We start from the raw sequence: 12,500 nt of genomic DNA, 5'->3' as shown, positions 1-12,500 counted from the left end.
AACACACACACACACACACACACACACACACACACACACACACACACACACACACACACACACACACACACACACACACACACACACACACACACACACACACACACACACACACACACACACACACACACACACACACACACGTACACACACACACACACACACACACACACACACACACACACACACACACACACACACACACACACACACACACACACACACACACACACACACACACACACATATATATATGTATACGCACGTACACACACACACACACAATTCGTGGCGCAGTGGTTAGACACACCTCATGGCGCAGTAGTTAGAGTTCCCGACTGTCACTACAGTCCGTGTCCGAATTTCGCCCAGGGCTGAAATCCTTTCAGTATCGCTGCGCTGCGAGTTGTTACTCCAATTCTCGTGGGCGGGAATTTGTGTGTGTGTGTGTGTGCGTGTAAGGTCACAGCATCACCCGTAGATCGGTCATATACGAGTTCTGAGCTCTCTTCTGGGAGGGAAATAGCTGTCGATCACGAGTCCAACACGTGATCCAAGAACATGGTCAATCACACACACACACACACACACACACACACACACACACACACACACACACACACACACACACACACACACACACACACACACACACACACACGTGCGCGCGCGCATAAATGTATACATGCACATATACACTGAAAGAAGTGCATGAAAGTGTATTCGCCTGAAGAAGTTGAGGTACGGTAGACAGACAATATCACAAATAGGAATCGGAAGGGCAGAGAATTGGGATGAGAAGCAGGAAGACTCAAGGGCCAATAGATGGGCAGTTGTACATGAAGAGTGACAGCCCAGAGCGCACAGTTAGGCACAAAATATATTTTCTCTTCTGCATGACTTTTTTTTTCACGAGAACAGATTTTTACCAAATGATGTTTATAGTGTTTGTGATTGCAAGACTCCAGACATCTACAAGCAAGAGATGAGTTATGCTTCGATACCATTTTCCTTTTATATTTAAATTGTGAACACTCCGTTTGCCCCCTCCTCCCCCCCAAAAAAAACCTCTGATATAGTTTATGAGATGCCCACCAAAAATGCGAAAGCTGTTGTACTTATAATAGAGGAAATATATATAATTTCCACATTCTTTGTATTTCTTTTAAGGTGAAAGTTCTAAAGATATGTAGAAGGTATTAAGAGTTCGCCTATTGACAACGACGCCATGACAACACCTATGCATTCGCTTGCCATACACCCCACGTCAGTAGCAGCAGCATCCTCTACGACCTCACATGCCTTGACTACTACGTCATTATTTCCGGTAGCGGCAGCAGTTGCTGTGTGACCTTCGCAGTTCGACAAAACTTCACCGGCGCAGTGGCTGAACTTAATCGAGTCTAAATTCGTTTTGGCTAACATCACAGTCTCCAGCAATAAATTCCATCAGGCTTTAACATGCTTACCCATTCGCGTGCTAAACCAGCTCAGTGATGACGTAAACTCCGCCGACTACGACAAATTGAAGCAGGAGCTGACCACCCTCTCATCAAATTACAGCCGGAGCTGTTCGACGCCCTCGTGCATCAACACACCATAATGAATGAAAAACCTGCTACGTTTCTCAGGGAACTGCGGAGGATGGCAGCTCAGCTAGGAGTAGACGACGAGTTCATCAAGTGTTTCTCAAGGTAGTGCTAAGTGACATTTGACCTCTTCTCGTGACATATCAGGCCGCCCTAGATGAGTTACCTCGTGTCGCCAAGACATTGCTGGCTTACAGTTCCGGCAACCGTAGTGCTACTGTGTCAGTGGTAGGGAACAAACAAGTGTCGAGTACGCCCACCGATAATAGCGTAGTGTTTAATAGTGGCAACAGAAGCTCAGCTTCTACTAACATTGCCATAGAAGTAAGCCGCAATAAAATCTGAGAATATCACCTGTGCCACGGAAGACAAGCTAAGTCATGTAAACGTTGGTGTATACTTTCCCCCTCTTGAAATAATATATCTGCCTGAATAAGGCCCCAATTCTCGTTCCTCATCCCCTCTCCTAGGTCTGGCCCGTTGGGAAAATTGATGGGCAGTCTGTAGAAGTATCTCTTGCAACCGTCGGAATGACATTTGTTATAAGTGGCCCAATAGGTTGCAAAAGCTACGAATTCCTCATTGATACCGGTTCACAAATGTCACTGCTACCTTATGACTAAGATTTATCTTTTTATCTTAGAGCAACAGTGGTTCCTCTTATAAATGCTTTAGGGGTTCGCATACGGTGAAATGGACGTGGAATTTATAATTCGAAGTATTAGATATTCTTATCCATGGTTTTTTGTAGTTCTTCATGTCGTAGCTTCATTCTTGGAACAAATTTTCATTAGTTATAGATTGGAAGACCCGGTAACTACATTCACCAGGTGAACCATTCCCAGACCTCTGATGTCCCTATCCTTTCACATGTAGTGCATTATGGGGAAATTGATTCAAGAGTTATTGTTCTTTCAGATTTTCCTATACTTATCGCACTATTACAATTAACAAATACTAAACATCTGGAAGAAACTATATGCTATCGTATAGAACAAAAGGTGACATTGGGGGAAGAACATAAGTAAAGAAAGTAAGCGATAATATTAACTGAGGTTGAGGAGAACTCTAGGGAAAGAATGGACAGGGAGGGGAGGAGAAAGGGGAGACTAAAGTAGAGAGGGAGGCAGGGAAAAGAGTGGGAAAGAATGAACAAGAATGTTTATCAAAACTTGGTTGAGAAGATCACCACCAACAGTCGCGCTGGCGGGGATGGTGCCCAAGGGAGATCCAGGAAGTTTCTCCTCCGAAAGGTTTCTTATGCTACAACGACCTACAACTGTGGTTCCGCAATACGTGAGAAACTTGCGACGTGTCTGCGTCTTGGAGTCTCAGTTTAACACTGCTCAAGACTCGAAAGCCTAAGATATAGAAAAATTCTTTGAGGTATGATATATATATACACACATACATACATACATACATACATACATACATACATACATACATACATACATACATACATACATACATACATACATACATACATACATACATACATACATACATACATACATACATACATACATACATACATACAAAGGATTACAAAGGCGGAGCATGCCGACAGGAGACCTTTTGGTCCATGCCTAGGTCGGATGCGAAAAATTATAATAATAATAAATAAATGAATAAGTACATAAAATTAAAATAATAAATAAAGTAAATAAATAAATAAATAAATAAATAGGTAAAGTTAGATAATAAACAAACAGGTAAATGGTAAATAATAATAAATTGACAGATAAATGATAATTAAGCAATCGAAGGATAATAAACAAACAGACAAATAATAATAAACAGACAAATAATAACAAACAAATAAACAAATAATATAAAAAAATGAATAATATACATACATACATACACACACACACACACACACACACACACACACACACACACACACACACACACACACACACACACACACACACACACACACACACACACACACACACACACACACACACACACACACATATATATATATATATATATATATATATATTCATATATATATACATATATATACATATATACATATATATATATATATATACATATATGTATATATATATATATACATTATATATATATATACATATGTATATATAAGTATATATATATATATTATATATATATACATATATATATATACGAAATAATTTATTTCCCTGGACGTTATACATCAATTAAATGCGTGAACGGTGTGCTTCGAGGCTGGAGTGCACAGCTTTTAACTTTTAAATGAAACTCCTTCGACCACAAAGTCCAGTAACTTATTCCCTTAATCAGCGCTAAGAGGTTCCAGAGTTAAGTACAAACCATAAATTGTCTCCACCAATAAGGTGAAATGATTCTTTTGAAAAAAAAAAAGACTGAGTTACAAGGGTTGTTTCAATGAGCTAAATCTGGTGTTTGGATATTTCAACAAGGCATGCTGTGAAGCGCTTTTAATGAATTATAGATGTTGACAAGAAATTTTCTGGTTCATAACGACATCATAGAGAGAATAATAAATTATAGACTTACAAGCAAATAATCAAACGTACTGATTACTGATATATCATTTAGTAGATCAAGATAACTGAACCTTAATATTTTAGCTGTCGTACAGTATATGCAATCATCTTAACAGAAATATGACTGGATTTACTAAATGCGTGAATCATAGATGTTTCTACATATCTCTCTCTCTTAAGCCCTCCTCACTACATCTCTTTCTGTCTCTCGCTCGCTTGCTATATCGCATGCTATTTATGGGGTGCTCCATAAGTTTTATACAGTGAATATTCTAAAAACCTTTGTGTCATCCCTGTAAACCAGACACACACACCATTATATTATGTCCTGTCAGAAAAGGCAAATGCGTATCAATTTTAATCTATGCTGGACTTTATCTTCTGTAGTTCTCTGTTCTTTATCGTTTCTATGACTAACATTTCATCCCCATTCTGTATCTCTATCTCTCTCTCACTCTCTTTTCTATATCTCTCTTGATCTCGACCTCTGTATAGCTCTCGATCTCGCTCTCTCTTTTTTCATATTTCTCCCTCATTCTCTCCTTTATCTATTCTCTTTCGCTATCTTTCTGTGTGTGTATACATGTACGTGTGTATATATGTGTGTGTTTGTGTGTGTATTTGGTTAGCATATATATATATATATATGTATATACATATGTATATGTATATATGTATATATATATATATATATACATACATACATACATACATATATATATATATATATATATATGTGTGTGTGTGTGTGTGTGTGTGTGTGTGTGTGTGTGTGTGTGTGTGTGTGTGTGTGTGTGTGTGTGTGTGTGTGTGTGTGTGTGTGTGTGTGTGTGTGTGTGTGTGTCCAATTTACAGGAAGATCTGTAATCTGGGATCCATATCGGAAAAGTGTAAACACTAGACTCAATTCAAGGACTTATTTGCCTGAAGTCTCGATTCCCGTCCAGGAATCGTCTTCGTGAACGCAAATATAAAAGATCAATGTGGTATATCTGGAAAAGGTTCACACTCTCAATCCCATATAGAAAATCATACTATTCACAATATCAGATAAAAATAAAATAAAATAAACATGAAATTGTGACACCAAATAAAACAAGTTTCTAAGGTTGTAAACACAAAACAATTGTAGCAAAATAACATCATTATGTAACACAAACATAAAACACCAGAACAAGTTCCAAGTGCGTAAATGGAGATGTACCAAATATCCGCAATGATTAAGAGGGTACAAAGGAAGGAGAAGGTCTCAAGTACAAACGTCTAATTGCAATCAGACACATGAAAATAACAATCAGACGCATGAAAATAACAACAATATGATATAAAGATAAAAAGCAAGAAAGATAAGAAGAGAAAATGAAGAAGACTAAAACTGAAAAATGGGGGGATAAAAGCGTGGGAAGGGCGAGTTGAAAAGCTGCACTGGAAGACCGCCTTGGAGAAAGGAGGTCGGATAAAAGCCACCTGGTGATCAAATGTAAGGTCGAAAAGAAGCAGATTGAGACTGCAAAAATAGACGAAAGGAATTAGACTGCATTACTCCTCGTCCCTAGATAAATAGGATTGAGATCAATACATCTGTTTATGCAGTAGCTCTTGGTTTCCCATACTTCCAAGAATAGTCTTTTCTTTTTGTTGTTGCTTTTTTTTGTGTAGTGTTGTCACTCCATCCCATTGTATTTTGTGTTGGTATTCTGTAGTGTTTGTGGACTAGGCACGTGGGTGATGTGTTCGCCATTTTGGTCAGCAAGGACGATGAACCTTTCTTCAGCCACATCATCAGTATCAAACTTGTGGTTCGATTTTCAATAGAACTAAAAAAAAAAAAAAAAAAAAAAAAAAAAAAAAAACTGCCGTTCCGGAAGCCCACATACACAAATAGACTCTTAGACTATGATAGCTACCATCCAGATTGATACAAGAGGAGCGTGATCAGGACTTTGTGAACAGAGCAGATAAAGTATGTTCTACTGTGGAATCCAAAAAGGCGGAAAGAAGAATGGCATGCCACAAATGGGCCGAGTTTCCACACGCCAGAATGCCCCACGAAACACTCATTGATTAAATCTGGTAATTCCAATATATCAAAGAAATAAACACAAAGTGAAAGGACACAATCCCACAAAACCAAAAACTAATAAACCGCACCGTTTACTAACTCAAATAAAATAGAATAAAAAATAATAATAAAAAAATACAAATAAAACATAAAACACAGACCAAAATGCAATTTACTATCGTGATGAGTGTATCTTATGCAGCTTATCCTTGGCTCCCTTGTAGATCGGGTTCAAAGTGATGTACCTGTTATCGCTATTCTTATCGCTAACCTATGCCTCTAGGAATAACCTGACACTTTTTCAATTTCATTTGTACTTAACTCCTGCATTCTGCCAATCCATCTCGAAACGTCTATCATCGCAGTGCTTCAGAAAAGCTGAACTCATGTTCCTCCTACCCACAGCTCTCTGGTGCTCTTGCAATCTGGTTGCCATTTTATTTCCTGTTTCCCCAACATAATGGGTCTCACAGTCCTTACACTTAACGTCGTTCACCACTCCCATCTGGTTTGTTTGGCTCTATGTGTCTTTCTCTTTAGTCAGGGCTCCATGCAGCGTGTTTCTGGATTTAGTACTTCTTCTACACCATGCTTCCTCGGGAATCTTGCCGCTATCTCAGACGCCCCTTCCTGATAAGGGACAGTAACTCGCGGTGCATATCGTCGATTATCGCCTATCTCAACATTCGGTTGTTGTGTCGTCCACCTTCTCACCACCGAATTCGGATAACCGTTGTCCCTGAATACCTTCTTAAAGTGGCTCCTCTCCTCCCTCCAGCTATCATCTGTAGAACACACCTTTTCTACCCTAGACCACAGAGTCTTGACCACACTTCTTTTATGAGCGACAGGATGACATCTGTTATAATCTAGTAGCCGGTTTGTGTGGGTGCCCTTCGTGTAAATTCTTGTTGTCAATGTGGCACCGTTTCTCTTCACCATGATATCCGGGAATGGCAATCGTTCGTTCTCCTCTTTTTCTATTTCAAACTGAATGGCCTCATTCTTCCCATTCAAGAGATCTAAGAAAGGTTCCGCCTCCCCTTTTCTCATAACGACAAATACGTCATCCACGCAACGTACCCACAATTTTAATGAAGGTGGCGCATCTACCAACACTTCCTCCTCGTAGCGTTGCATAGCCATTTCCGTCAAAACCACAGAGATTGGAGAAGCCATGGGTGTACCCACCTTTTGATGGCCTACCTACAACATGGCAAGGGATTTGGCCAAATGTGCCACTGGTGGAAAGTTCAGAGAGGATGTTCAATAACTCGGCTGACTTCGGGGAGAGGTTTAGAGGGATTAACTTTGCGGCAGCTTCTGCATTCACGAGCTTTTTGCTAGCATGTTAAATTTTTCTAACACTTCAACATTGAATATTGATGAGTTCTCTAATTGTCTGGACAAACTTCATTAGGAAAAGATGTAAAAAACAATTCTTGCTTTTTGATTTACTTGTATAGCTTCCGCCGAACTCTTGGGCATCTTCAGAACAATTTGAATACATAAAGAAATTGTGACATTAAATGTAAATCATTATGAGAAATATATGATCTGGACAGCCAATCAGGTGACCCGTATCTCCGCTCACTAGGTTATTTGTGAACCTAAGTCTATGATCTAAGTACTTTGAATTGGGAATGATGTATTGGTCTTGGTTTTGGCTGTTCATTGTGGGGTTTTGTTCTTTAATGTAGAATTATTTCTAGAATGAGAAGACTATCCTGCATAAAGAATTTGATGAAATATAGTACATACCACGTTCTACACGAGTGTCCTCGGCAGAATGATTAGTACGTGAATTAATTCGTTCTGTTTTGAAGGGTCATTGTAGTACAGGCGGTACAGTCCTCACTATATGTGAAGCATTCCGGTCTGGCGGGGGTTCGAATCCCAGCAGATGAGTTTATTTCCAAGTGTCAAAATGACGCAAACAATATATATATATATATATATATATATATATATATATATATATATATATATATATATATATTGGTACATTGTGACAAGTTGATGAAGGTGGAAAAAGAAGTCACGGGTCTAGTTCCGAGTTCCTGAGTTTATTCCTGACCGGTTTTGCTCCATGCTTCTGAAGAAGCATAGAGCGAAACCGGTCAGGAATAAACTCAGGAACTCGGAACTAGACCCGTGACTTCTTTTTTCATCTTCATATATATATATATATATATATATATATATATATACATATATATATATATATATATATATATATATATATATATATATATATATACCCCGTGGCGCAGTGGTTAGAGTTACCGGCTGCCACACTAAATAACTTCAGTATCGGTGCGCTGCGAGTTGTTAATTTCAACTCTCGTGGGCGGGAAGTTGTGTGTGTGTGTGTGTGTGTGTGTGTGTGTGTGTGTGTGTGTGTGTGTGTGTGTGTGTGTGTGTGTGTGTGTGTGTGTGTGTGTGTGTGTGTGTGTGTGTGTGTGTGTGTGTGTGTGTGTGTGTGTGTGTGTGTGTGTGTGTGTGTGTGTGTGTGTGTGTGTGTGTGTGTGTGTGTGTGTGTGTGTGTGTGTGTGTGTGTGTGTGTGTGTGTGTAAGGTCACAGCATTACCCATAGATCGGTCATATATGAGCTTTTAGCTCTCTTCCGGGAGGGAAATAGCTGTCCATCGCGAGTCCAGCACGTGATCAAGATTATTTGTAATTTTGATTTTGCTAGTTTCACTTATGCCTCCATTTTATGAGTCTCTACTTGTGCTTGAGCTCTTATTCTCTGAGCCTCCTTTTAAGCCTAAATTTTCTGAGCCTCTTCTTGTGCTTGAGTTTTTATTTTTTGAGGCTCCTTTTGAGACTCTATTTCCTGAGGCATTACCTGTGGTTTAGCTTATATTTTCAGCCCTTTTTTGTGTTTGGCTTTCTATTTTCTGAGCCTCTATTTCCTATTCTTTTAGCCTAATTTGAGCATCTAAATTTGGTGAGGATGAAATATGTTCCAACTCCTTCATGGGTTATGTATCATCTTAAACTATTGCGTTAAGTAGTTCGTTCAAAAATAATTCCTACCTTGTTCATTCAATTGTATCGCAAGCCTACCTCAACTAGATTACAATTTTGAACAGATTTTAGGTAATTAATGTCCGAGTTGTGGACGAAAGATTTTACCTCCAATTACATGATTTATAGAGTGCTGAAAACATTGAATCGCTTATTACTTCAATCCTAGTCTTAGGTCGCCTATTATCACGATTAGATATAATCTGATATCTGTCTCCAATGACATAGATATTTGTTTTGGCCTTGTTGTGGAAATATTACACCTTTACATATAACATGGATAAAGAGATTCAAGTGTGCCCTGATGAGAAATATTTTAAGATTCAAAGGGTGTTAACCACTTAATAATAAATGGTATCGTTCACCTCATTACGTGAAGCCAAGTTTCTGCCAAATTTCATGAACAAACTGTATCGGTGTTTCCAGACGCCAAGGAGATATGGTAGTGGCAGGATTCGACTGGCCCAGCGACGGTCGACGAAGTTTGGCACGAAGTTGGCACGATTTTTTAATCTGCCTTCTCCACTTCCAATTGCGTGAAGACGGATTAAACGGACGGTGGGAAGGACGGAGATGAAAACCAATTAATAGACATGGGAGGAATTAAAGTGAATGGTTTGACTACTTTTGCAGTCAAAAATCACTGGACCTAAGGATTTTTTTTTTTTTTCAAACTCAACAGCCTTTTGTGTTGAGGAGATACGATCTGTAATAAAGATTTAGTTGGATTTTGAAAGCAAATTAATGTACAAGAATGCAGATATAAAGACAAAAGTAGAGGCTACCAGATCAAGAAAGAAGAAAAAGTGTACAAGCGTACTAGGAGGTATGTAAATAAGGAACACACAAAAAACATGCACACACACACACACACACACACACACACACACACACACACACACACACACACACACACACACACACACACACACACACACACACACACACACACACACACACACACACACACACACACACACACACACACACACACACGCACGCACACACACACACACACACACACACACACACACTCACTCACTCACACACACACACACACACACACACAGATACACACACAAACATGCACAAACACACACACACACACACACACACACACACACACAGATACACACACAAACACGCACAAACACACACACACACACACACACACAGATACACACACAAACACACACAAACACACACACACACACACACACACACACACACACACACACACACACACACACACACACACACACACACACACACACACACACACACAGAGATACAAACACACACACACACACACACCAACACACACACATACCCACGCGCGCGCACACACACACACACACACACACACACACACACACACACACACACACACACACACACACACACACACACACACACACCGTAAGAGTATCATAGATGAAACTCGTAGATAAAGATAGGCAAGTGAGGTAGATAGAGGGCTAGGTGACGAGAATTCCATTATTGTGAGTTGGATATTTTACAAAGAACAGTCGTAGGCGAAGTAATTGCACAATCTCGCTTCCCACCTAAATGTTTACAAACAGCCACTGGGGACCCGATTTCATTGCTTTATAATGTTCATTTTATGCTGACTTAATAGTATATAAACTAAGTCAGTGGTGCATTGATCTCAAGATTGATTGAGTAAGCTGTATTGCTTATGGGGTTTGTAACAGCCTTTCCGATTGGAGAAAGGGTGAAGAAGGAGAAATTCAATTGGTTCATGGGAGTAAAGTCACGCCTTTAGGGGAGGTACTTAGATGTAAAAGTAAAGATCATTGGACTAAAGAAATCATGACATCAATGCGAATTGACCTAGTGAACAAATTGAGGATTCCAGATGGTAGTACCTTGTGCGACTCACTGAACCAAGTGTAATAATATTTTGGAAGAAACGAAAGAAAATTTAAGCCTTATTTAATTTCCCTCTCTCAGAAAGATTAATACTACTGAGAAATCCTATAAATGAAAACAGAGAGTAACTCTTCATACGTAACAAGACAATGGTAAAGAAAGTAGAAATCCCATAAATGAAAACAGAGTGTAACTCTTCATACATAACAAGACGATGGTAAAAAGGATGTACAAAGTGAAAGACGATTTATACAATATACAAGAGAGACAACACATAAAAACGACAACACAGAGTGGTGAAAGGGGAACCGGAGAAGGGAATAGTAGACAGAGAAACAGTAGTAACACACACACACACACACACACACACACACACACACACACACACACACACACACACACACACACACACACACACACACACACACACAATCACAGACATACACATACAAATACACACACACACACATACATACACATACAAACCCAAATACATACACAAACACAAAATACACACACACACAAGCATATATATAAATATCTACAAACACAAACACACATAATAACAGACACACATAAACACACACGCAAATATACATACGCATAAAAAACACAGGCATACACATATACATATGATGGTGGGGTGCCTGTTAACTGAACAACTGACAAAATCTCTTCTCTATGGAATTCTCTTACAATTCACCGTGTTTCTTCCTCACTTCTTTTATGCTATTTGTGTTCTTTCTTTGGCGTTTTCTTGTCAACACTGTCTATATAACCTCGTCTGCCTTTCTCTCTCTGAGCCTGTAGAAATGTACAATCTTCTTTATTGTGTATCATTTCTAGTGCGTTAGCATGAGCTAACAAACAAATCATTTAATGATTCTGGAAATGAAATTTCGTTTGCTATTTTAGTTTTATCTCCTCTGGATTTTTTTTTTTTTTTTTTTTTTTTTTTTTTAGGGTTCTGAATTGCTCATGTTTTTTCTGCATCTTCGTTATTACGTGTTGTTATTCTCTAGTTGGTATTTTCGATTTATCCTACATTTCATATATCTCTAAATATACATTACAGGCTTCTCTTAAATCCTTCTTGCACTACGTTAAGAAGAAAAGCCGTCTCAAAATATCACAATTTGACAGTAGTTTTGTCGTCTTAGCTTCATCTATTCTTTCTCGTACAAGCCATACTTCTGTTTTACTTCTCGTGTTTATTGAACTTGACATAATAATATTCCAAAAGGACTGAAAGCACTGACAATTCACACACACTAAGACAATATTGCTCACTCTTCAGTGGTTCACACAAGACAGTACGGACAGCTTGAACAGCGTGAAGAGTTAGAGCGGCCAGCTAGAGCCGTTCCTGAGAAGCGCGGTAGCTAAGGTTGCTCCTGG

At 39.0% G+C, this 12,500-nt stretch overlaps 1 protein-coding gene across 1 annotated transcript in view; it reads right to left on the bottom strand.

Annotated features, from left to right (window-relative positions):
* Positions 1–6,716: 6,716 nt before the first annotated feature.
* Positions 6,717–12,500, bottom strand: part of LOC143019893 (uncharacterized) — a 15,783-nt gene continuing 9,999 nt past the window's right edge. The window contains exon 2 of the mRNA XM_076175870.1: positions 6,717–7,382. Within this exon, the coding sequence (XP_076031985.1) occupies positions 6,717–7,382 (666 nt within the window). The remainder of the gene's footprint in view (positions 7,383–12,500) is intronic.

Source organism: Oratosquilla oratoria, chromosome 38, assembly GCF_046742065.1.
Source record: "Oratosquilla oratoria isolate Oo_2021 chromosome 38, ASM4674206v1, whole genome shotgun sequence".
In the NCBI taxonomy this organism is placed as follows: domain Eukaryota; kingdom Metazoa; phylum Arthropoda; class Malacostraca; order Stomatopoda; family Squillidae; genus Oratosquilla; species Oratosquilla oratoria.
This window is presented reverse-complemented; position numbering and strand designations above follow the sequence as displayed.